This window comes from Corvus kubaryi, unplaced genomic scaffold, assembly GCF_017639235.1.
Source record: "Corvus kubaryi isolate FWS band 111438036 unplaced genomic scaffold, C.kubaryi_AGA036_p1.0 37334, whole genome shotgun sequence".
Lineage (NCBI taxonomy): Eukaryota > Metazoa > Chordata > Aves > Passeriformes > Corvidae > Corvus > Corvus kubaryi.
In genome coordinates, this window is record NW_024581108.1 from 7,706,938 (window position 1) to 7,734,379 (window position 27,442).

The 27,442-nt window shown below is 39.0% G+C and overlaps 1 protein-coding gene across 3 annotated transcripts in view; it reads left to right on the forward strand.

Moving 5' to 3' along the window:
• The window catches only part of PLPPR5 (phospholipid phosphatase related 5), a 77,873-nt gene that overhangs the window by 20,237 nt on the left and 30,194 nt on the right, over window positions 1-27,442 (forward strand). The window contains exon 3 of one of the 3 annotated variants that reach the window (XM_042030111.1): window positions 12,755-12,943. In XM_042030111.1, the coding sequence (XP_041886045.1) occupies window positions 12,755-12,943 (189 nt within the window). Of the gene's footprint in view, window positions 1-12,515; window positions 12,944-27,442 lie in introns of those variants that run through there. The other 2 variants (XM_042030112.1, XM_042030113.1) reach the window with 2 other exon arrangements.

Here is a 27,442-nt window from a genome sequence, read left to right on the forward strand (position 1 = left end):
TAACTACACTGCTAGGCTTCGTCCTTTTTAGGGTTTTTTAGGGGGGGATATATTTTGTAGCAATACAGCAATATCTTATTTTCATGCTTCTCAGGAGACTCTGACTGACATTTCTCTCTGCCTTGGATATACACTCTGCAGAGTTTACTCTCCACTGAATTGGGAGCTTTTTTATAGCAGAGAATCAAGATGACTCAGAATATTTAGAGCTGATTCAACAGCAGGAGGTCAATCTTAGTTTCTCCTTTACCCTTTGGATTCTAAGGATTTATTTTCTGCCTATGAAGGACATAATTTATAATCTCTCTCTTGTGCAATTTTTCTCATCCTACCATTTTCTTCTCCTCCTTTTTTTTTTTTTTTTTTTTTTCCTCTGTTTCCAGTATAAGTAACTTTTCAACAGTCTTAAAAACTGGCCAGTAAGCCCTCTAGCATGGGGGGCCAAAACTAGTTGTGTGAATTTGTGGTGATACTGGAAAGCCAACAGTAAGTATTTCACATCACCCATCAAAATAGCCAGCCTTCAAAGTATCAACTTCTCAAATGATCTATATTTGAATTTATAACTCTAAAGATATATTTTTCCTTTCAATCTAGAATTTTTTTTTTTTTAATGGACCTTGAAGATATTGCACTGAAGTGAAGCACTAGATTTGTGTACTGGAGTATGCTCTTAGATGAATAAAGTATGATTGATGCTGCTACTAAGTATTTTTTGGGTACTCATTTATTTGTGTATTTATTTATTTATACATTCCAAGGCTTTTAATCCCCTTTAGGTAAGTATTTAGAGTAAAATTTTTCTTTTTCTTCAATGTGGCATGAAACAGCACATGAACAGGGAAAGACAAATCTGAAGTGTTATGCAGATTTATTTCTAATAATTTCTAATAATACTGTTACATATTGTTGATCTTGTCCCATGATTTGGGTCTTAAAGCTTTGCATAGCCATTTGAACGAAAAATGTGGGTCCTGAAAGGAATTACAGAAAGTATAAAGATTATGATAGCAGTTCTACCATAATAGTAATAAAAAACCCCCAGTAATTTAGAAATATATTCAGCTGTTTTATTAAGTATGTTGTAAAAAAGAAAACCATTTAAAAACAGTTTAGTGCTTTAAATATCATAGATAAATGCAAAATAGCAGGACAGGATCAAATATATACAGTTTTGGATGAAATTGAAGTTATACAGAGATTTAATAGGAAATAAATAAAGAAAGAAACTATAGCTGAAAACCCTACTCCATAGCTTTCAGTGGCTTTGAGTGTCTTTGGTTTAGAATTGTTCCTTCAATTAAAAGTTGCACTTCGGCTCGTTTTGACTCAGGGAAAATATACTTTTGACTGTCCTGCATATTTCTTAGGGCATCTGGCACAAAGAAGTTGCTTAGGGAAATGCATGAGTTTGAACTAGGAAGTGAATTGCTTAGGCAGTCTTTTGTCATTACATTACATCTTTGTCCAGGATGTTATAGAGATCATCTTACAAAACAGCTCTTGTGACTGACTGTCCTCTAACCTTATTCCAAGAAAAAAAAAATCACTGGTCCTTTTAAAATCTTGTCGAATTTGATGTATAAGTTGTCTGTCAAAGAGCATGGAGGGAAACTGCATGAGAATTTCCCATTCCAATAGACTCTTCTTTTCTTTTGTGAACATAGCAAAGTTTAGCAACCCAGATTCTGATCTTTGTGAAACTCATTGCCACACATTGATTAGCCTACATTTACTGTGTTGTTCCTTTAAGGGACTTTTGGATTGAAATTAACGTTTCCTGGAAGTAATTCCTTCACAATTCTTTTCAGTTGCTAATTTCTGTTATTCATTTTAGTAATGCTTTGCAATGAAAAATATATGTGCCAAAATACAGATCTGTTCCATCATTACTAGAAGGGAATAGCCTGCTGTTAGAAACAGGGGAGACTCTGGTTATCTGTGTAGTATTTAACTTCCAAGAACAGCAACACATTTTATTTGACAATGCCCTGAAAAATTAAACTTCCAACCATATCTAAAAGGATGATAAACATTCAAAGAGAAGAGCATTTCAACATTAATCATTCACCGAGAGCAATGCAACTGAGAGAGAACAAGCTGATGCTAATGAAAAGCACTAACTGTGGTAATGAAACCTTTTAATGTCTTCTACTGACAAGGCAGGCATTGGAAAGCTTCTTCTGCTTTGAAAGGGATAAAGCACAGTAATTCAATAAATGTTCTTTATTTGCAGTCTTCCCAATCAATTTCTGAGCGTAGCTCTTGTAAGTAACAGTAATACCCTAGTAAGCATTTGCACCTTAGCAGGTTGTTTGAGACTCGTATAATAGAGAAGCAGATGCACCTAAATGTCCCGTGTGTGAGAGTTGTGTTGGTCACCCCAGGCAATGCAGAAAGAGCCACCTCCCATCTTTGTTCGTCCTTCCCTGCTGGCACTGACTGATTGTGGTAGCCTAGAACAAGAGGCAGGTACTGTTTCCCCTGCTTTTTATAGTGCCTGTTTTACTTACAGGTCAAAGCACAAAAAGGCAAGAGAAGGTGTCAAGGACAGTAAGATCCAAGTCAGCTATACTCGGATGAAAACTAATTGATGGATGATTTTTTTCTGTAATTGTCTCGAAGCCTGAAGAAGTTCCCAGGATTTTTGCTCTTCTCTGTAATGCAACGACTTTTTCAGCCCTGACCATAAGAAATGCGGGGAGAAAAAATTCCTGGTACCCAGTGAATGCACTGTGGTTTACCTTTCCTACTGGCTCTCCTAGAAGGGAGGGCAGAGTGAGTTGTGTACCTACCTACAGGACATGAACATGTAGTTGAACTTTCCTTTCTCTGGGAGATATTTTTAGTATGCTTAGGGATATTTTTAAACAGTGGAAGTCTTTTCTAAGAACTTGAGTAGCACAACTACCCCAATGAGTTTATAAACTTTATTACTCTATAGTTCTTTAAAACATCCACACTGGTGATATTTTTCTTTAAAACTGAAATGAAAAGATTGTGTAGAAGTATCAAGTCATTGTATAAACTAGTGAGATTCAGTTACTGGTTCAGAATTAAATTGCTGTGTATCAACATCAATGAAAATTTCTCCATCCAATATTTTTTCTATTTTTGGGGAAGATTATATGACAAAATCTGCTCTGCATCCCCATTTACATCATCCTTGTTTCTGGAGTTGCTAGTTGCAATATTATTGTAAGTTGTGATATAGATTGGAGAGTGTGTGATTAAAACCTGTGTGGATGATATGCATTGTTTAAAGTTGTACATAATACATCATACCTGGATTTCTCTAAACTTACTCTTGACTTTGGCTGTGTAATTAATGCCAAGGTCAGCTGGGACAAATCTGATATTGTTCTCATTTCTGTAGGATTACTTTTCTTTTTTTGTTTTTGCTAGCTGAAAGTTTAATTGTTCCTAATGGAATTAAATACTGGACATTAGGATGCCTAATAAACTAAATAATTTGCTTAAATCCAATTTGGATGCTGTCTAGTCACTGTAGAAGCAGTATGCAGCATGTTAGATATTGGCATTGCTCTATGAAGAAAAGGTTAATGCCATAAAAATTATGTGCTCTAGGGTAGTTGTATCTTTTTAGCAACTGTCCACTCAATTTCCCAAAGGTTAATTTTTGTGCCAGCTTAGGGAGAATATGATTCTGCAGCCCTTATGTCCTGTTCTCAGGTCTCCTACTGATTTTAATTTCTCTACATCAGCAGAATTCTTACAGGAGTGGGGAGAAAGACCAAACACTAATAATATTTTAATGTCTTTCTATTTCAGAGCTGGTTGTACCACATTTAGAGCTTTACCACAGAGCAGTCACCTCAAAGGAAATGAGCCTTATATGCCTCTAAAAATGATAGTTTCTGCCAATATGAAGCGTGTAAAAACTGCATGATGCTTTAAGGGCATAAAAGTAGTCCCTAGGCAGTCATAACAGAAATGATATATGAATCTTAGTTCTGGTAGATATTAATTAATCTTTTCCCAAAATGAATCCTGAAGACATTTCATATTCCTTGGTTCTGTCCCAGTGATTCAGCCTTCTTACCCCTCTACCACCTGCCAGGACTGTGCAGAGCCAGGCAGCCTGTGCAGAATCAAACTCTCCTCACACTGTCCTGCTGTCACATTGGTCACCAGCTGCCTGCATGTGCTGTTGAGCTGCTACCTTTTAATCCTTTTGCTCTGGCAGGAGCCTCCAGAATCCCCATTTACTGCATTTTCCCACAAGAAACCTGTAATTTCAACTTCTGATGTTCTTGCCAACTTTGCAAATGTACCCTTGCACAAATCCCTTGCTCCCCACCTTTCCTTTTCTAATATTTTTTTCCCACATGATCACTTGCCACTTCTTTCTTTTAGTACAGTCAGTTGTCTGTAGTTAAGCTGGCCAGCTGGATGAATAAGGCATTGAATGAGTAAGGATTTTCAGAAGCAGTGATAAGAGTAAAGAGTTGTGTGTTACCCAAACAAGCATATATTTCATTACATAATAATTTGACAGTGTCCCCTATTATATCAGTGATAGACATATTCTAATCTAATAATTTTCTTATCCTCTAGCCTAAGAATTTGTTAAACAGAATATTTTTAAATGAGAAGAGCAATCTTATGTAAGTTAATTTAGCAGAGCTTGAAAGCTTTGGTTATTAATAATTCACAGTGCCAAGTTACCACAAAGAATCTTCAAAAGCTGGTTTATTTATTATTTTAGTATTATTATAGCTCTTTATTTTTCCAGCTGTTACTTTCAGTTCAGGCTTCACTTCTCAACCTGCAATGGCTGTTGTCTTCTCTCAGAAGTGACTTTTTGATTCTTAAGTTACTTCCTTGCTGCCTTCATGAGTCTTCTGCTAATGCTTGACAGTATAGTTTTTGCCTGGAAGGTAATTATGATGAGAAATCACAATGAAGTCAAAGGCATAGTCTCTCAGATAATTTTTTAAAGAACCAGTCCTATAACAGGTTTTATGTAGCACCTTACTGGAGCATATACATACATAGAAATACATAAATATACACACACAGAGTACGGTCTCTTTAGAAAGTGGAAAATTAAGAGATATCTTTCTTGCTACCTCTTTAGATAATTGGATAGGCTGTTTCACTTTGTATCAATTAACCAATTTCGAGGAAATATGATTTTATTTTTAGATATGAATTACAATAATCAAATGAATTACAGTAATTTCAGTGAACCACCATTAGAACAGATTGCAACCATTAAGATTAAAGACAGCAAATCTTGGGGTTGGAGTAAATCAAATGTAATTCACAGAATCAGACAAAATTTTAGGTTCAGAGCAGGGCTGACCTCACTTTTCAATAAGGTTCTTCAGAGCCTTGTAAATGAAGTTTTGAATGTATCTCCAAGGATAGAGATACTTTCCTCCTATCAAGGTATCTGAATAATGATTGATGGAAATGAATGCTTCCTGCAACAATTCTTTGTAGGAATCCAGTCATCTGGAGAAACACACAAATTCCAGTGTGAACATGTCTAATGCCTTAAGAATGGTTGTCTTTTTAGTCCTGCTCTGAGCTTAGGCTTGTATCCAAAAGATAGTGTAGAGGAGATATTCTGCAGAAGGTGGGGGCTTCTCAAAGTGCAGAGGTGTCTGTCCTGCAGGGGGCATGAAAAGTATGGCTTTATGAAACAAACCAGTGCAGGAAATTCCTGTGAGGTGTGTCCTCACTGCCCTGGTGATGGTGTCATTCATGGCAGAATCCCAGGGCTTACAAATGCTTTGTGTCTTTGTAGCTGGTTTTTGTTTCCTGGGTTTTCCTCTTTCTTGAGTTTTCTGTATTTGCTGCTTCCTCATGAACAAGCTACAAAAGAAAGGGCATTTTTCGGAGGAACATGTGTGAAAACATGAATGTCTTGTGAATGTCTTGGTGTCAAATGAAATGTGTGATATACATTTCGTGTAGCTCCATGGGTTGTGAACGCTGGTACCTCAGGGTACCAAAGAGCGGGTCTGATGAGTATTATGAACTGGACTTAAAATATTTTTAATATTTAAAATTTCAAAGTAATCTAAGAAAATAATCAGCTCTATTTCTACTTTTCTTCAACAATTACCTGGTAGCAATGGATACTGTCTGTAATTCTGTTTGGTAAATTATGAGGGCTTGGAGATTTTTTGCTTTTCTCCATTGAATCACTGCTTAAATGTATCCTGAACTTGCTCTATGCTTTTCATTGTAATTTTATGAAGTAACAGATAATGTCCACCTCAGGAATGGGATTTGAGGTGTAATGCTAATGAGAAATGTCTGGTATAATTTGTAAGAACATAAGTAGTTCTAGGGCACAACTGTGCATGAGCTTACCCAGCAGAAACTGTTACAGGGGAAGTGTTGGACTCCTGCCAGCATGAGCTGCATACATTAAACTACAACCAGAGCTGGAAGTATTCCGTGACTTTGGCGCATAATTTATTATATTAGTCTATTTGTCTTTCCCTTCTGAAAGAAAGTTAGGAAGTCAGATAATTTAGTTGTATGTACAGATTTGTTCTTGAAAGTGAAGTCTTGTATACCTTCCCTGTCTGGGAGACAGCTGCTAGGGGCCAAGCTTGGGTAAGGAAAGAGATCTCCTCAAGTTTTACTCTGTAACTGCCACTGAATTGAGGAATCATCAGACATGAAAGGAAGACCTCACAGATCCATGCAGAGTCCCATGCCAAAGTGACAGTCTAATTTCTTTACACACTTTTGGATGGTTTTATATTTCCCCTCCTTAGTATCGCAAAATATTTTATTCTGCTGACATGCGACTAGCAAAAGATAATGATAGCAAGTACGCAGAGCTAAAAACTAGTCATACTTCTCTTTAAGTGTGGAACTTAAAAGTGAGAGGGTGGATTCATTCAGCAAGAGACCAGCAACCCTGGCCACGAAAACAGCCAGCCTGTGAGTAGACAAGGACAGATTTTTCACACAAGTTTTCCGGCAAATGAGCAAGGTCTCCTTCAGTTAAAAGAGAAGTTAATCTCCATCTCCCTGGTAACTTCAGCTGTTGTTCACAGATCCTTGAGCAATGTGTCTATAGTATTTGTAAAAACACTGGGGACTGATAGGGTCCAGTCTCTATAGGCAGCTAAACTGGGGGTGGGAGCATAAGGGACCCCAGAAAGGTCTTGATGAGCTCACCATTTCCTTCCTTCATACTTCTGGGTTTTCAGCTTAATGAGAGTTTTATACTGACAACATAGAACCTGGAGGAGTGGGCAAACATTTACTTTGTGTATCCCCTTAATGACTGTATAGAATCTTTAGCCAATAAATTATCTTAATTAGTCTCACTAATTATAACAAAAACATACAAAGGAGAAGACAAACTACAGTGCAGAAAACTGTCATATTCAAATGAGTGAAATTAATTCAGTAATATGTAAAGAGAGTTTTTGAACTGGTCTGTAAAACCTTCAGGCATTGTTCAAATGTCTGAACTAATTTTAGATTATGTACAAAATCAGCTGTATGAATACATACAGTGTCCTGCACAGGGTAGGTCTGTGTGATTTTTAATTTTCCCCCACTTGAACATTGCACCATGAATAGGCTAGTGCTATGTCAAATGCTGTGCAGTAAAATCTGCTATGTCAGTCCTTCAAGGTGTCATTAATTACCTTGGAGAGTGGGTTACTTTCATTAAAATAAACAATAAAAATTTTGTGTGAATGAGATGAGGAAGCTCATTTCCATATTCTGAGGTTTGTCATATGATTTTTATTGAGCTAATTATGCCAAAGATTGCCAAGTTTACCATCAGTTTGTATAGCATTGCAGTTACCAAAGATGTGTCTATCAATGAAAATAAATTTGTAGCTGTGGTAGTAATTTTCTGAGTGGTAAGATTTTTCCTAAGTTTATCTTAGGTAAGACTAAATAATTACTATTTGAGTTTTCAAGTACAAATGTTTTATGTCATTTTGCATTGACAAAACTGTGTCTGTATTCTTTTTATTATGACAATATAGTGGTAGATATGCTAATACAGGCTTTAATTCTCAGAATGTACAGGCCTTAGGTACATGGTGTCCCTCTGGTATCCCACATTTCTCTTATAACCTATGAAGAACTTATGTGCAATAATACTTCTTAATTTGAATACAGAAAGAAGTTTTGAAAAGATTAATTATGTTATTGATGTAAATACTGACTAGGCAACTAATGTGCTGTGACTGCTGCTCATTATATCAAACTCAATCATTTCATTGCTGCCTTCTCCTCCTCCTCATTCGTTTCATCTCCATCTGCTCACTCTCTCATGTACTTGCACTGCATCATATGAGGTGCCCAAGATTACTGGGGCAAAATGTTGTCTTCTATGAAAAATACAGTCCAGCTCTACATAATACTGCAATACAAACACAATAGTAATGGTTATGCTGCTACTAATTTGACCTTTTTCTCCCTGTTTGACTCTGGGAAAGTGTCGTTCCTATTTTGGAGCTAGTTTATCTGTGTGTAAGTTAAGAGTAAAATTGATGACATCTCACTACAGCCCTTTAAAAGATGGTTACTAGTCTAAGGTAGTCATCAAAGCTTGTGTCAACCCTTGCAATAGGTATCATAAGAGGCTGGTATTTCTTAGGATGTAATGAATGACATTTTTGGAGAATGATTCATCCTGCCCTGATGTAGTAGAGCTTAGTCACCTAATGGAGTTGTTTCTCTCTGTGAACTACATACTAAGACCATAGGAAAAGCTTGTATTTGATGCCTAACTTGTTTGAATCACACTACGAGTGTTCTGGGCAAACCCCCATTTCTTATTCTTTGCTGATGCTGCTCCAGCTGCTAGGAAATTATTTTTATCTTGCATTATCATGGTCCTACAAGCATAAATTTTAGCAGTAAATGTCCTGGGTTTTAGGACTTGTATCACAGCAAATCATTAAACAATTTATCAATTAAAATTTCTTTTTAGTTATCTTTTAACAATATCTTTAGAGATTATAGTTCATTCTGTCTCTTTCCTACTGCTGTGCCATCAGCGCAGATGCAGTACTCTTCTCAGAAAGGGCTGGGCTAGTGTATTAGTAGCAGTGTGGAGATGTAACAGTGAAACCATCATGGGGCTTCAAGCAGCTGACACTGATAAAGCAGGAAGGAGGTAAACAGGAAAGATAAAAATAGTGGGATGATTTGATATAAATTCTTGTTTTCCTTCCCATTGAGAAGGCTTTGTTGGGTTGGCTCTGTTTCTTTACTGCCATTTGCCAGAGCAATGTTTTATAACTAGAAAATACAATGAGCAGTGGTGATGTAAGCACATGAAAGGTTAGTGAATTTGGTTTGGAATTGGAAATATATCTTTTTATTAAAGGTTATGATTTCAAAGTATTACAAAATAGTGTGTTTAAGGGTCCTCTTTTTCTGCACTTGTCTACATTGTGTCTCCTGATCTGAAAGTTCACTTAAAATTAGGTAGCAAATGAAAAGAGCAAGGTAAAACCTATGAGGAATATAAGGGGAACTCTTGCTCTGAGATCAGTGGCACTGTTCCCAAGGAAGTTAATTTCAAAACAAGTCTGCCAGTTATCTGAATTTCAGCTGACAATTTTACGTATGAATAGCCTTCTGAAACAAAAATTGTGGGTTCTGGACTTTTCTTTGCCATTCTTCTGTCGTGCGTATCACTGCAGTTGCAGAATATATTTAGCTGGTTGCATTAGTCACTGGGGATTGTGTTCTTTTGCTTCTATATGTTTTATTTAATGTATGTTTGCATATTCAACTGTGCAGGCAATAAACATCATGTTCATTATAATAGAAAGCTATCTCTGCTTTTACTTGATTAGCTAACTGTGTGGAGGCAGGCCACTGGTGTGCAGGCCATGCTTATAAAGTACATCTGCAGCAATAGGAATGTGTTTATGAATATTAAAATAAAGCAATATTTGGTACTATTGCCTGGGTTTGTAATATTCCAAGAATCTTGTGGAGCTTGGATGTGCCTTACCCATGCCTTCCAATCCTTATACCAAATAGCAGCCTATATATTACAACAGTCAGCCTCTATGAAGAGAACAGTAGCAAACATCAAGTGCATTTATGTTTTTCAACTGGTCCAAGTTAGACAGAATCTAATCCAGATTTTAACTTAACTTTATCAGCTGCAATAAATCAAGCCTTTCAGACTAATTCTAAGGGGAAAAAAATCTTTTAAATAGGAGAAGGGTTCACAGTGTGAGAGCAGGTCTTACCTGTATAAAAATAAATACACAGTTCATCATTATTTTCAGAAACTGCCATAAATTTAGAGAGCTCTCAAAGAAAAAATTCATTGAAGTTTTTATATACCTTTAAATTTTTTTAGTTGAGCCCCTTGCTATTCAATAAAGAGATCCTTATGGAGATTCTTTCCAAATCCTTTAGGGATTTCGATAGTAGCTGCAAAACTGTTCTGTAAAAACAGGATTTTTTATGTCCTCTAATTGCTATATGCAATATCTTCATTGGTACATCTGTAAACAGAAGTTGGTTTGTGATAGCAAAGTGCAGGACTATTTTATCAGCTGGTTTCTGGAAAAAGATTGATTTTCCTCAATGCCAGTTTTTGAAAGAAATATGCCACCCACATTTCTATGGGGCATGCACTCAAATAGAACGGAAGAGCTGGGTCTCGTGCTCATTGCAGTCCTGCTGTTGACTTTGGTCTTTGGGCCAGGCCATATATCCTAACAATGAGGGTGTCTGTATGCAATTTCCAGGAATAAGATTTTTATGTGTATGGTAATGTGTATTAGACTCTGGTAAAGAAATGGGGAAAATAAACTTTGTGCTGGGTAGAATTCACCACAAGATGTCTCATGTCTCACTACAGATTTTTCACTAAAGTAGGGAGCTATCCAGCTAAGTCTGGTGAGTGCAGTGCGAATGACATGATTTAGATTCTTCTGGAGAGTGTGTTAAAAGCACATAAAAATAGACTGGATGTGGAATCCAGGCATGAAGAGTGTGTTCTTCAAGGGCTGATGAAAAATAAATGCACGGAGACTAACATCACTGAATATTGGAAAAAAATCTCAAGAAGGGGAGGAAAATGAACAGTTAAAGTGCAAGTACAACACTAGGAGATGATTACTCATTATAAAACAGGGTGACCTAATCTCATTTGTTATTTCTCACAGTCTTTAAGGTAAGTGGACTCTATGGCTAAAGTGTCCATTTTAAGACTGTTTCCCACCCTTATAACATTTGGGGTAGGGTGTGTACCTTTAAGTAACTCTTTATCTGTTGGCTCTGGGAATCCAGACTAGAGCCCACACATGCCTGAATCTGTACAAGCCTTAGGCACAGTTGTCTATTCTTAAGTGTATGTGCTGTAAATGTATTTTTAAATAGAACTTTTTTGTGTTCCTATGTGTATGACTTCTCTCAGCACTGGTGCAGACTCTCCTCTTACTCTAGGATGTTACTCAAGTGAGGATAGATTCATGGCCAGCTACCAATTTTCTTTATAGCTGTTAAATAAAAGCTTTAAGTGTTAATTGGTTTCATAGCTATCCATATACAAAAGAGTATGTATTTCCATTCCCAGTTTTGGAAGGATTGGGGGGTCAGGGTGGGTAGTTGTGGGTCTGTGGGGAAATTCTCCTGTGGCCAGAAATGAGCCAGAAGCACAAGTTTATTGTAAAAGTCAAATGTATTTCACATATCTGATGACCCAAACAAGTAGATATGCTCAGGATAAGTGTTATGTACTGACAGGTTTTTTAATACACACAGATACTCTAAAGTTGTTGTGTTGGGGGTTTGTCGAGTAATCTGATATTGAACTTTATGATGGACTCTTTTGTTAACATGTAACCACAATGTGTCTCCAAAAATGCTTCCATAAAAATGTCTGGCAAACCACAGAGCAAAAATGAAGCATTATTTTCTTGTAAAATCACAGAATCACACAAGAATACATGGAGGTGCTCAGGGAAAGACTGGATGTGGCAGTTAGCGCCATGGTCTAGTTGACATGGAGGTGTTAGACCATAGGTTGGACTCAATGATCTCGGAGGTCTTTTCCAACCTAATTGATGCTGTGCTTCTGTGGATTCCATGTTGAGGTCTTTACCACCCCAGCCAATAGTGGCGATCCCTGTTCCTGCCCGGGCCCGTCCGAGCTGTGGCTATTGGCGGTGCCGGGGCCGATTCCCGCCGGCTTCGGGACGGGACGGGACAGGACGGGACGGGACGGCGTGCACCTGCGGCAGCTCCCCGGCGCTGTGCACGCCCGTCCTACAGGGGTGTGTGTCGGTGCAGGGGGACCCACGGTGACCCCCGCCCCTCAGGAGGCGGGGGGGAAAGCGCGGAGGGTTCCCTTACTAATCACGGCCGCGGGGCTGTGCCGTGGGAGCCGTCCGGGGGTCGGGCAATTCCCTTCCCCGCCGGGTCCGGCGCGGCCGCTGCTCCCCGGGCGGGGCGGGGCGGGGCCGGGCCGCCCTTGCCACCGCTACGCTCCGCCCGCCCGCCGCACGAGCCGGTGCCCGCGCTGGAGCCGCTGCCGGAGCGGCGGGCCGGGCCCCCGCTGCCCTGTACTGCTGTGCCCTGGCCTGGCCGCGCTCCCCGCCGGGCTGACCTCGCTCCCGGCCGCCGCTGAGCCGCCCCCGCCCGCGGTGGATGCCGCCGGGGAGCGGGCGGAGCGCGCCGCCGGGGAGAGGGGCTGCCGCGGCCGCCGGAGCCCACGTACATGCGAGTGCCCTCTCCGCTCACCAGCATGCTTTACTTCCAGATGGTGATCATGGCAGGGACCGTGATGCTGGCTTATTACTTCGAGTACACGGACACCTTCACCGTCAACGTGCAAGGCTTCTTCTGCTACGAGGGCGCGTACCGAAAGCCCTACCCGGGCCCGGAGGACCGCAGCGCCGTGCCGCCGGTGCTCCTCTACTCGCTGACTGCAGGCGTGCCCGTGCTGGTGGTAAGCAGGGGCTGCCTGTGCCTGCTCTCCGCTGGCTTGTTGGGCTGGGCTGGACTGGACTGGACCGGGCCGGGCCGGGCCGAGCCGCGGGTCCCGGCCGGAGCGGTGCCGCCGGCGGGCGGCTGCGGGTGGGCCCGCGGGCGGGGACCCTCCGCGCTCCCGGGGCTGCGGCCCGGCCCCGGGGCCCCGGCGGGCAGCGCTGCCTGTCCCAGCCCGTGCCCCACCGTGCCCACCGCGCCTCTCAAGTTTATTTTTAGCACTGGTTTATGTAACTGCCAGTGCCTGTATTTCTAGCCCCGTGCGACTCCTTTTGGTAAAAATTTTCTTTTATTTTTCAAAACGCGCGTCGCTTGCAGGTAGATGAACAACCTGAGGAGAACCCGGTTTTTAGCAACCCGTTACTGATGTGTCACCCGGTGCTAATTAGAAAACCCCTCTGGCGGTTTTGTTTTTTAAAAGTCAACTGGTACATGCAGGGAACAGGGAGCACTTACACTTGATTTAGTTGTCTCCGTATGTCACTGTTACTGATGGGTGTGCAAACGAAACCTGTGTGTAATTGAACATGATCTTCCGTCAATTAGTTTTAAACAGGTGTGTCTAAAAAGTGATTTATTTAATTGATTTTCTTTGGGGATCTTTTTTGGAGAACATCGAAGAGAAAGCTTTTTGGAAAAGCAGTGAGATTCCTTTCAAGCTGTTGAAGGTACTCTTTATGTTGTCATGTAACGAGGACATTAGCATCATTTAGTGATCCCTGACCGTACTGAGGAGGAAAGGCCTAGAGGGGAACATTTAACCACTGGGGATGGATTATATATAGACTTAGCAGGTGCATGCACAGTTACACAGAAAGTCCTTGTAAAGAGTTGATTTTAATCTACTGTAAGCATTAGAATAATACAAAAATGCAGTAAGAAGAGGCCTTTTAAGATAGTAATTACTTGTTTCACACATTAATTCTTTTTCAGGAAAATGTAACAAAATAGAAGAAAAAGCCTCCTCAGGGTAATGCTATGGTAATCCCAGGCACGATTTCTGCATTTGTAGCATCATGACCTCTCAGATGGTATCAAACATAAAACCTCATGATCAGGATGAGCCTTAGTATTTGAGACTTGGTTCTCTTTTCGATTTTTTTTTTTTTTTTTCCTGAGGGATTGAACCTCATCATTTGGAAAAACCTGTTATATAGCATTTTGGTTTTGTTTGGTTCTTTTGATGTGAACATTAGTTACTTGACCACTTCATTAACCTGTTTGTTCTTTTGAACCCCTAAATACTGTTGAGATTCAAAAGGGGAATTTTTATTGTTTGTTTTGTGGTGATGTTTTTCTGTTGTTGGCATTTGATGTTTGCTTTGCTTTGAATTCTATTTCTTTTGTTTAGCTCAGGAAGTTATAAAGATTATGTCAGATATTGATGTTGAGCATCTCTTTTTTCAAGTATGTGTCAGCAAGATGGATTGGTAGTTTCAATTCATTTCCTGGGTGCTAGATGATTACGTCAGAGGAATCTCCATGACATTTTGGGTTGGCAGTCTTGTAATTAGCCTTGCTAAAAAGCTAATAATAGAATTTAATGGTACTTAACTGTGTATTATTATTATTTGATTTTATTAAATGAAGAATTTAACTCCTGGGAGTCTCATGAATTCAACAGCATTAAAGTCTAATAATTAACTTTATTAAATGGATGGATTTTTCCAGTTTTGCATAGAGTTTTGTTCTGATTTGTCTTGGGCAATCCTCTTGGACTTAGTGTTTACCTGGGAAGGCACTTACTCAGTTGTGCAGGATGTGTACATTGTCTTTCCTTGTTCTTTTCACTGAGAGGAGTGGTGAAGGTAAGAGTTCTTCACCAAAACAACTTGTATGTTTTCAGTTGTAGTTGGTTTCAGAGATTAGGTTCTCTTCTATTTCATTTGTTTCTTGTCTATGAAATTTTGGACATACATGTTCTGTGTTAATTTTGTTTCTGTAAGTGAAATATAAAAATGAATCATGTAACATAGCTATATTTTGGTCTGTAAAGATACAAATGTACACTAGTGAGGGAAATGGATTTCTGTGAATGCAATTTCACTTTTTTTTTTAAATGACTATTGTCCTTGAACATAGCATATTAAATACTATGATTTATGAGGTTTTTTTAAAAAATACGGGTTTTTTTCCTGCTCGTTTGGTGTATGGGGTTAATGCTCTTTCTGGAGTTTTGAGGTAGAGCAGCAGAATCCTTATCCTTGGTGTTCACAGCAGCTGAGCTTTTTTTGATGGGACTTGTTGAATTGGAGCTGTAGAGTGCTTCAAGATAAGCCAGGTTATCTTAATGTGACTCAATTCATGTGGCTCCATTGCACTGAGTTTTAATGAAGTTGCTCAAAAATCAGGAAAAAAAAGAGTTTTTCTAATGATTTTCCTTTCTACATGCCTGCTAGCAGAAAACTAAAAAAGTAAACTACCGCTAGCAGGATCTGTCTTGATGAGCATCTCATCAGCAGTGGGTCTCTGGCTGCTGTGAGGCTGTCACACAGCAGCTCATCCAAAACCCCTGTGGCACATCAGAGATGCTGCAGCAGCCCTGAGTGCCAAGCCACGGGGTTGAGCTGAGTGTCTGCTCACAGGGCAGCAACATGCATGTGCTGAGACCTAAATAACAACCTGTGTCATCTGACAGGGATGTACTGTGAGCACTGTGTTCGTCCTGGAAACTTTCTGGTTAGTCTTTAAAATGGTACTTCCTGCTAGCACATTCCTACAGCCCTGGTGCAGCATTGCTGCCAGGCTTTCATTCCTGAGTCAATCTGCTTCCTTATCCCATCTGCCCCCATGCCATCCAGGGACAGATGCAGCTGGCTGGCAAGGCACAGGTGCTCAGGAGTGTGATCTGAGAAACGCAGTCCCAGGGCAGAAGCAGAGACTGCTTGCTCAACTGGAATGCTTGACTTTTTTTTTTTTTTTTAAGTCAAGTTCTCTGATATGGGAAAGGGAAACTGTGACTGAAGGAAGGAAATTTTGTGCTCTGCACTTGGGACTCACTGGGTTTGTATATGTACAGTCTTTGGTCAAGTAATTACAACATATTAACCAAGTATTTGGTCAGCCCTGAATTGGTGGGCAGCTGGACTAGATGATTATTGAAGGTCTCTCCCAGCTGAATTATTCTATTCTAAATAACTCCTAGGTTGTGTAGGATCTAGTAAGGAGTCAAATTGTGCTATTTGCTTTGGCTATAACAAATTTATTGTCTGCTAAGATGTATCTGCTTAAAGCCCCTGCAACTTCAGAGTCGCCTGAAGAATCTGTGGGTGCCCCATCCCTGGCATTGTTCAAGTCCAGGCTGGATGGGTTTTGAGCAGCCTGGTCTAGTAGAAGGTGTCCCTGCCCATGGCAGATGGGGTGGAACTGGATGAGCTTTAAGGTCCCTTCCAACCCAAATCATTCTATGATTCACAGGTATTACAGCAATTGCAGGAAACCTGTAGAGGAATCCAGCAACCTTTCTGTAGGATGAGAAGAGCTGCTTCTTTTCCATTTTTCCAGCTGGTTTCCTAACTTTTATGTAGATTCCATGAAATGAAGATACATTATAATGTTGGTTTTCCACGGATTATCTCTAAGGGGTATAAGCACAGTTTCTAATCTGCCAAATCTGTAATTTTTTAGTTCTTCCACTGGAAAATGTTGAGGCCCCAAACAGTGGTTTTTGTTTAGTTTTTTTTTTTTAAAAGTGCTGAAAACAACTGCAGCTTAACATAAAATATATGGTCCCTTCTAATGTTAGACTTTTATTTGTTGAAGGTTTCCTAAGTCATACTTTTAGGCACAGGTAAAGCAATGACTTGAGTGAGTAGATGTGTTTGCATAAGGAGCATTACGCACACAAGCAGCAAAATCTTAAAAAATGTAGATGAGGTGGAAATTGCATTCAGAAGAGTGGAAAAACCCTAAGTATGAGATTTAATGAGGCAAGACTGAGACTTGGGAAGAGGCAGTGCCCCTGTGGGCTCCCTACTTCCCCTTTGTCTTTGTGACTCAGGTTTGAAGGAGTGCTGCTGGCTCTGTGCTCCCATCCTTTTACTGTCCATAGCACTAATATCCTGAAATCTCTGGTATACTGAGAAATTCTCAATACATGGTTTGGTTTTTGGATTATTGTTGGGTTTGGTTTTTTTTTTTTGTTGTTGTTGTTGTTTGTTTGTTTTGGGGTTTTTTTTAATCTTAAACTCAGATGTGAAGGTCACAGGAAATAGGCTCTTGATTTGAGTCTATTCAAATATGTAATGAGCATAGAACTGCTAGTTGAGAGCTCAGTGCTATTTAAGCCATTTCCCAAAGTGCCAGTTCTTGCTCAGTGGGCTGGTTGCTTTTTTAAACTTGTTATGACAGATGTAGCTTGGGAAATACATGCCAGTCTAATCCTTTAACTTCCAGTAGAAATGATTTCTAGAACAGTGAGACTAGTGTCTCATGTTTTCACAATCTATAGAGTGATCAGTTCTGCATTACTTCTTTCTGGTAGATGTTAACAATTTTGACCTCTTTAAAATACTATGAACTGCACTCAAGGATTCTTTTAGTGATTCTACATGCTAATATGGATTACTTAAAATGTCAAAACTGTTCAAATAGATAGTATAAAATGTGGTGTACTGGACCTAAGATGTATACTGACAGGAGGAGATAACGACACGTTTTCATTAAGATATGTAAACAGTTTTATTATGCAAATGTTGTTTGTTTTTATTTCCAAGTAATAAATATATGATTACAGTACTTATCCATAAAATATACACTTCTATTTGTGTAGGTGAATTCCTAGCATATTCATATTTTCTCTGCAAACCAATTAAAGACTAATTTGTGTTAGGATAATACTTTCAGTGTTATCACTGAAAAAATATCTGCCATTTAGACATGAAGTATTGCATTCTCTTTTTTTTCTTTTAGTGGACTGGAGGACTCTTTAGATTGGCACATCCCAAACAAGGAAAGGATGTCAAAAATCAGACATTTTGCCTTGAACTTGGCTTTAGTCAGTAACTTTTTCCTTTGAGGAAGAAATTTTGAATCCTGGCAAAAGAAAGACTGTAAAGTGAGAGATGCAATATCATTGTTCTCATATCAAATTTAATGTACCCTGATGCTTAAGAAAAAAAATGATCATTCTATGAATATTGAAAAAGAGAAGCTGCCTTTTGAAGTAACTGCACAGTTTTTGTAAGTCTCCTTTCTTCTTCACTGTCTTTGCTGCTGTCTTAATAGTTCCAGGTCTGAGTAGCTCAAGAGCAGCTGAAGAATATTCAGAGACCTGAAGGAGATGCAGCATTTGATTCCAGCACATAGATCTAGCTGATATGACTGGACAACTCCCATCTCAGCCTTCCTTTCTGAACCTGCTAGTACCTCTTTTCCTTCTGACATCTATGACTCTATGTGCTGTGGCATCAGGGACTGATCAAATTTAATCAGGCTGAGTTCTCAACATGATCTTGGCAGAGATGCTTTTAGTTAACCTGTAGTTCACTGAAACTATTCTATTAGTGTGTAACTTAGTGCTGTACATGAAAAAGGGTGGTAAAATATCATATCTGGGACATCAAAATACTCTGTTGTCTGTTATAATGTGAGGGAAAGCATAATCCAGAATTAAAGCTCCAAAAATATTTTCTGTGAATTTGCTGTGCCTCATGCCTGTGCTGTTTATTCATTCCTCACCTTAGTCAGAAAAAGCCACTACCTTCACAAGTGTTCCTTCAATCTACTTTAGGCTGATCATTTTTCTACTTCATGCCTGGTACCATGTCACTTTGGCTTCTATGGACACCTTGATAGTATTGGAAAAATCTAAAGCACAGGGACACTCCACTTTTGTGAGACCCCACTGGAGTATTTCATCCAGCTCTGGGGCCCCCAACAGAAGAATAATGTGGACCTGCTGAGTGAGTCCAGAGAAGGATCACAAAGGAGATCAAAAGGCTGGAGCAATTCTATGAAGACACGGTGAGAGAGCTAAGGTTGTTCAGCCTGGAGAAGAGAAGGCTTTGGAAGGACCTTAGAACACCTTCCAGTACATAAAGGAGGCCTACAGTAAAGCTGGAGAGGGACTTTTTACAAGGGCTCATAGTGATAGGACAAGGGGCATTGGCTCTAAACTGAAAGGGATTTAGAATAGACATTAGGAAGAAATTCTTCACTATGAGGGTGGTGAGACACTGGAACAGGTTGCCCGGAGAAACTGTGGATTTCCCATCCCTAAAATTTTTCAAGGCCAGGTTGGATGGGGGCTTTGAGCAACCTGGTTGCAGGGGTGGGAGCCAGATGATCTTTAAGGGTCCCTTCCCACTGAGGCCATCCTGTGATTCTAAGAATCAAACAGACTTTTCTCCTGATCTACTACTCAAAGCAGAAGTGGCCTCTGTGCATCCTGAAGGAGATTAAAGTGTTTCATCATTTCTGCCAGAAAAGAATCAAGGAAGCTTGATAAATAATGCAAGGATGAACAGTTGCCAGCAGCTGTGTTACAGGAAAAAAATTCCTAAGAATATATAGCCAGGTATTTAAGTTTTCAGTTTTATGCACAACTTACTGAGAAAGCTAGAGAAATCACCCAGCAAAGTATGCAGTCTATCCTAGTGCTCTTCTTCTGGGAACAGTGAACTTCTATTATGCTAGGTACTTGCAGTATTTGAACATCTCATGATGCTGTTTATGATAAGACAGTGATAGAGCAACAGAAGATTAAAGTTTTACATCTTGACTCATATGAACTGGGTAGACTAATTAGCCCCTGAAATCAAATGGAAATAATTTTGTTTGTATGAGAAACTAATTAGCTAATCAAAGATAATAATTCCAGGATTATTGAAAAAGTTCTATATCAAGAAGCTAAAGCATTTTAGCTTCATATGCCTTTCTCTTGCTGGCACATTTGTCAGCTGTTAAAACTTAACATGAATAAGGAATTGCCAGAATACTTTATTTACTCTGTGATCACATTGTTCTTGCAGAGCTCATTTGGTCCCTGTCCTCATAGCTCTGTTTCAACCTGTGTGCACAGCTGCGACTTCTTTCCTTGATAGTTTTCTTCTTCTGTTCCCATGTGTTTGTAGGAAAGATAAAAAACTTGCTGCCTTTTTTTTTTTTTTAAATATGCGAATGCTGGGGTCTTCAGGAAGCCACTTTTTTTGGAAGGAGGAATGCCCTTTTCTGGAATGCAGGAGATGTTTAAAGCTAAGGGACGATTTATTTCATGCTTTTCCTTTGTGAATGGATAATTGCTTTACAACTTTACTTAAGAATAAAAAAATAAATCACACTGTTAGGTCTGCAGTAACTTTGTGTACCATATGTCGGTATTGGCCTGTTGGGACACATAGCAAGACAAATACATGATTTGATAGTCTGATGCTGGTTTTATCTCAGCATTAAACCACTAATCCAACAGAGCTATAACCAGGAGAAACAATTAAAAACTCAGAACCACTGTGTGTTTTCTTGGGAGTTGTTCTTTATCTCTGTCTTCCTCTTGTGGTGTGATGGCTTATGTGAACAGTGCCTGCAGAAGTTATGTTTGTACTTCCAATTGAATGTATTTCTGCTGTGCTTAGTATGCATGTGGTTTACAAACAGTAACAATATCGAGTCCATATGCTTCATCCTTTGATGGGCTCTCTGGAAGTAAAGTGGCAAGCAGATGTGAGCAAGGCAGGCAGGGTTCTGTTTGCAACAGCTGAATGCCTGCTTGTCCTACAAATGATGCACTTATGTTTAAGTGAGAAATTGTTAATCCAACTAATCCTGCCTGATTAAGGAATTTGTGTCATTGTTTGTAATCTAAAAGAGTAGGCTTTAAGTAATAATCAGTTTTTCAACTAAACAATTCTTGCTCATTGTACATCATGCAGGATTGAGGAGATGGGTGTCCATATGATACATAATAACTGATAGCCAAAGTAGAATTTTAAGTAGCTTTAGCTGTGTTTTTCAGCCTTAAAAGCATGATATTTAAAAAGCTTTATATGCTCTTGCAGCATCTCTCAGATACACTGAAGTGCATGATGGCCCAGCTTTCATCATACATGGTTTTTATTTAGCAGAGATGTGGTAACCTCATAGGTTGCAAGTAGAAAGTCCAGCTGAAGTGGATGGCACTCAAAAAGTTGTACATGAGACATGGTGTTTTAATGAGGAATATCTATTGAAAACAAAGTCCTTTGTATTCACACATAGTACAATGAACATGCTGTTAGACTGTGACTAGGAAAGCAGAAGTTCTAGCACTTGCTATCTCTGATGGGCAAACTGCCTTTGCTAAGATCACTTCTATTTACCTGTGGATCGGAATATATTTATTCTCAATGTAATGTGCTAAGAAATCTGGAGTAGGAAAATTACTATATATTGTATATATTAAGACTTTTTAGAATCTACTATTAGTGGTAAAAATTGTTCAGTACAGATTCAAAACTGACTCTTAATTCTGGATGCCACTTCTGGGGTATGAGGCACCATAAAAATCTTTCTGGTTATATGGTATGAAAACTCAGGTTGTGGATTCCACTCCTGGTTGCCATTGTGGACAACATACAGTTATATGTACTTCTGTTTGTATTGTAGAAATGTATCATAAATAAACAATGTCTAATTACTATACATTGTATATTTACATGGAAATTTCATTAACCGTATGCACTTGTTAATGTACAGCCAATTATAAATGTAGTATAGCTGTGTTTTAAAAATATTACTTTTCTCTCTCTGCTGCTCTTAATTCTTGCCTCTCATCCATGTTGGGTTAAAGAGTATGTAGGAAGGCATTCAGAGTTTTTAGTTTTGTAAATAATAATTAAGAAAAAAGCAGCTACCAGAAGTCAGCCTAACAGTATCCTGCTATTCTGATTAGATTTTTTTCTTTCTCTGTATACATATTGAAATGCATGTTGGTTTAGGGTGGTAGGTTTCATGCTGTATCTTAAAAGAATTTTCAAAAAAAAATTTTATTTTTTATTTTTCATTCAGATCTTGAGTAATATTATGAGGATTTGTTAGAATCAGTAAGTGGAACTCAGCTTCCCAGTATAGTTATTTTGGGTAGTAATAGGGATTTCTGTGACCTGTCTGTAGCAATTTAGGGCTCAGACATGACAGAATTAATTCTGCTTAAAGATTTCTTAATCATGGGTCAGCTGAGCTGCACTAACCAATGACATGAACTTGCAGCCTGTGGGGAGCACAAGGTGAAGTATTTGAGCTTGACCTGCATTAATTAAGACTGAGCTCAGGATGTTAATTTTTTGGGTTTTATGGAGTGGGTGCACAGGCTGTCCATGACAGGACTCTGCTGAGAAGAGGACCTCCTAGGGTCCAACAGCTCCTGGCTGATGCCTGACCTTGCCAAGTGCAAGTCTGTGCATAAGTTCAGCTCTATGCAGAATGATGTATGGACATGACCAAGCTTCGGCACACACTTAATAGTACTTTGATCATGCTTGCATAGATTAGCTTGATGTCCAGAGCCTCTCCACTGCTCAGTTTCTGCTTCTCCTGTTCCTCTGAGGAGTGTCCTTGGACCTGTTGGGGTGTATCAGGGCTCTGCCATGAGGCCGGGCCTGAGGCTGCTGTCATCGTGCATTCAAAGTGCACAGATGTGAGTCTGAGCATCTGAGAGGCCCAGGGGAGGAATGGGGAGCTTGTGCTGCGTTAGACTGTAGGCCATAAGCATGCTCCACGTGAATGGTGTGAGGATGGTCCCCTTTGCCAAGTGCTCATGCTTGACTGAAGTCAGCACTTCAGTCGGTCACAGGGACTCTTTCCAGAGCATTTAGCAAAGGCAGATGAGATTTGTAGGCAGATTGACCGTGGGGCATGTGAGTGGTTTGGGGACATCTGCAGCTGGCAGAGTGAATGTGAGGAGCTGGGCTGTGAGCTCTGTCTGGCTTTGCCTTGATAAAGGGATCTGACCGCTCAAGCAGGATGGACACGTAGCCTGTAATGCCTAGCTGTCAGATGGTAGTTGTGAAATTAGGCTTCTCTGTTAAGCCATAGGAGATTTGTGCATGAAAATTCATACAAGAGCTAGATTGTTAATTTGTTATCCTGGTATTGCTAATGAATTATCTTGGTATTGATGGAGTTTAATCACATGCTTCAGTGCTACTTGAAATCACAAGGCTTTCCTGAGGTGGAGTGCTGTGTGTGAATGAGTTTGGTGCTGATAGAATCTTTTTCGGGAGCCACATTCATTTTAATAGTCAGTACTGCAGTTTTACTCAGTATTTCTTTTGCCTCTGAATTGATTGTGATTGTTGTGTGATTAGGAGTAGATGGAAATCATAAAGCAGAGACTTAAAAAAACTAAGTATGTTTACATATGCAAGTGTGTATGCACAATGTGCTGCCAGAAAGTCATGTCTACATGGTTGACTTGTATCCAACTTGTATAGTTTAGTTCACATGTACTTTTAACCTTGAATACCAATGGCAAAAATGTAATACCTCAAAGAATTGATTCACTTACACCAGAATACTTAAATTGTCATCACTGAATGTGTGCAAGCACCTTTCATTGCAGCATACTTTGAATTTCTCTTTGTAGTAATTTAAATTGCTCCAATAATGAGACTGCACCCAACACTGGTTAAAAATATGTGTTTTTACATTTACATAACAGTATGTATTTTATCTAATATCCTTTATTGTCTTCACAGAGAAGACCAAAACCCAGCTCTTATAAAGTCTGCCTTGAAGACAGTCAATTTCAGAGCTTCACAAGATCTAAAATTTTTAAATAGACTCATTCATCCTTAAAACACTTCCCTCACCACTTGAGCTTTTTTCAGGATATTTGATAAAGCCAGCAGCATACTTACTATTATTTTACAGATCTGTGCAAAGGAGATGATCCTTGTTAGGATAAACCATTATGCACTATTTCATGAGTGGAAAGAGATACAGTCACATATTGAAGCAGAGTAGCAGGGCTGACTTCAGCCAATGGACTTTGCAATTAGTTTTCAGAATACCATTGCATGCCTTAAAGGGCTGTTTTTATGCTCTGCTGTCTTCACAGCAAAGTATACAATCTCCCCTCTGTCTTGTAGGCATTTCCTGTACTAGGAAATTTTTGCTGAAATTTCCCACTCTTGCTGCTCCTGTTTTCAGCTCATTGGCTGCTGTGTTAATGAGGGCACTTGGGACTTCCTCTTAATTCAAGCACTGCATTGTGTAAACTTCTAAACAGGGTCAGACAACATAGTGTTGCCAGCTGCACATCTGCAGCCATCTGGATTTGTGGCAGGAGCAGTAAAATAGACATTGTGTAGCACAGTTGAAAGAGTGACAAAAGTGGTGCAAATCATATTTGCAGAAAACCCACCATAGAGAAACCCACCATAAAGAAAATCCACCATATTTGATCTACAGAATGTAGAGTATAATTATTGAAAAGGTCTTTCTACTTGTATATTTATCAAATAAAGATAAACAGGATATGCTATTGCTGTGCAATGTTTTGTGACAAAGCTTGCTGGCTTATTCATTCCCATTGCGTTGTTAAGAGCAGGGATAAGTAATTATTAAAGCTTCTGGTGCTCATAAACAGGCCTCTGCCCCCACTTCTATGACTTCATTAAGATTCTGTTTCTAATAAACATCACTTCAGTATCTTAATTTATTATAATAACATTCTTAAGGAGAAATAATTGCATAGTGTGAAGTTACAGCTTTCAGGTCTGAGGAAGGAGATGCAGGAGGAATGGTCACACGTTGTTTTGTATCTGGGCTTGCTAGGTGTTTGAGGTGAGGCCAGAAGAGGCTTTTGTACAATGTGTACAATGTACAAACATACTTTCTCACTGACCAGCACTCTAGTGACTGTTCTGGGAATAACGTCCTGAGTCTGCCTGGTCAGTGAAGCTTCAAAAGTTGACTTCTGTAGAGTCGTTCTCTTTGACTTTGTTACTCAAGGGTCAGTACAAGTTGCCCTCTCTATTTTTCTTGAAAGCTTTTATTTGGTCACTTGTTTCCTGGCTCTCAGAGGCACTAGAATTATGGATTAACACTGTCAGGGTTTGTTACTGAGTAGTTTTATTGCTGGTTTTACACTGAATGCACATATTATGCACAAGTAACCCTAATGTGAGACAGCTCAGAGTAAGTCATAGTTTTAAACCAAATGCTTCCATGCGTGGGCTTTTAAAGTGTTTTAAACTAATTTTTAATGACACCTGGATTCTTTTCAGTGATGCTTACAATGTAAAGACAAAGTATATTAGAAGTATGACTTTAAAATAGTACATTAAAGAGCGGGCATTACATTTGTTGACTTATCTTTCTGATTTATCTGACCTGTTAAACCTCTTTCTCTAATATTTGGTACTGCTTCCCTGTAAAATTGGATTGTCTTCCTAGTTTTGTTTTATTGTTTTCTTGGGACAGTATTCTTAGCTAAGACCTGTTTCTGGACTTTGGTTGAGGTACCGCTCTTACTCTAGGGTGCTGTAAGTTTTCACAACTAATCCAGCTCCTGTTGAAGCTAGTGGGGTTATTACTTTTGATTTCAACTGGAAAAGGTTAATGACCTTAATGTATTTCATTTGTTGGCAATTATACTGTAGCCTAAGATAATGGTAAAGGAAGAGATGCTTATACAGAAGCCACTATAATTAGGAGTGGAGCTACTTATGTGATTTCAAAGAGAGCTATTTTATTGTGAAGATGATTTTTAATAAGAAGTTTAGAATTAATTTTGAGCTACTTAAATTTATAATTTTGAATCAAATACTAGTTGATAATAATAAACATAAGTAATAAACCAATTGTATATGTTTTGTAGACATACTTTTTTTGCCACAAAAATCCAGAAAACAATTTTTGTGGACTCTTATAGCTATTAATCTTATGTACAGCATGTTTTTCTCATAGCTCTATTAAAACACGGCGTGCTTATACTGTTACAGTGTTTGGTCCTCCATTTTCCATTGTTTGATGGCAATGGCAATTTAGTGAAAGTGGCTTTCCTTGAACTGATCTCAGGAATAATATATCTGCAAAATGTGTCTGGCCTTGAGTAGAAGTGAGCTAGAAGTAAGACAGTGGGAAAAGCAAGAAATACAGATATTCTCCTTCTTCTGAGCCTCTGAGAACAGTTGGCTACAGTCATATACTGACTGTAAAACCACTACTTTGTGACCAGAATCTTTAAGAGATGCCTTTTATGTGATCAGATTTTATTCAAACAGGGATGAAAGACCGTTTATGTTGAATTTTCCAATTGAATGTTCATCCTGGGTAGAAAAGCGCAGTTGCGTAGATCACCTAAGGCTTAAAATATAAAGTAACATTGTGGTTGGAAGTGATCATTGCTATGGGTGTCATAAGCACTGGTATTGTCTTTATCAAGGAATCATATTTTCAATATGCACAGAAGGGTTATGACACCAATCTCCCTCATCAGATAGAACAATGTACAGTTTTCTTGGGCAGTGAAGAAACAAAGGGGTTCACCAAGGCCAGGTAATAAAGAACCACAGTTTTTTCCACATGTGTCACTGGAAGTCCAATGGAAGACTTCCTTGATACAGCTGAAGGCAGAGATGAATATATGAAATTCATCTTCTAATAGAGAAGATAAATCATAGAGCTTTGAACATTTTGTTTTTCCTTCACAAATATCACAGCATTTTAAAAGTTGAAGTTAAGTGCCTGAGAAAAATGAAAAAATTTGATATAGAATTCTTTTTCAAACTCCTTAATGAAATAATTGTATTTAACAACAACCTTTTTCAAGTATCAGTTAGAGATCAGGAGACTAAAATTAACTAATCTCTGGTTGTATTACAACTCATTTTCCTATGGAGGTGTGTTTGTAAAGTGTGGAGTTTGGAAACTTTGTGTTATGGCATCTTTGGTTTTTGTAAAAAGAAAATGAGAACAATTTAAAAACTGTAAGAATTTCCTATGATAAGAACCTTATCTGGAGTATAAAGTAACTTCACAGTTTGAAATTTGAATTTATGCCTTTAGAAGGCAGTCTTGAATTAATTTTTCTCTCTTTCCCTCACCATTTACTAGGGTTTTTTTTTAGATGCAGAGATTTTCTCTAGATTAACATTTTTTTCCTAGTTTTTGGATGTTATTTTTTAAAATTAGAAATGCTCGATGCATGGGCAAGAATTCTCATGAATTTCTCTTATCTACTACCTCTTGCAATGTGTTCAGCAAGAATACTCATGTCAGTATTGTAAAACTGGGCCAAACATTTAAACATTTAGATAGTTTTAGAGCCAGGTGCCAGACACCTACTTGGCCCCCTAGTCTGCCACGCTGGCGTTCCTGAGTGTGTTTCCCTTGTGTCCTGGCCATTTCTAATCGCCTGGAGAGCTGCAGTGCTGAGCAGCTGCATGTTCTTCATCTGACAGAGATACAAAAGGTTCAGCAGACACGAGCAGGAGTTGTGATGGCACACACAGTGGGCGGAGTGGGCTGCATGCAGAGCACA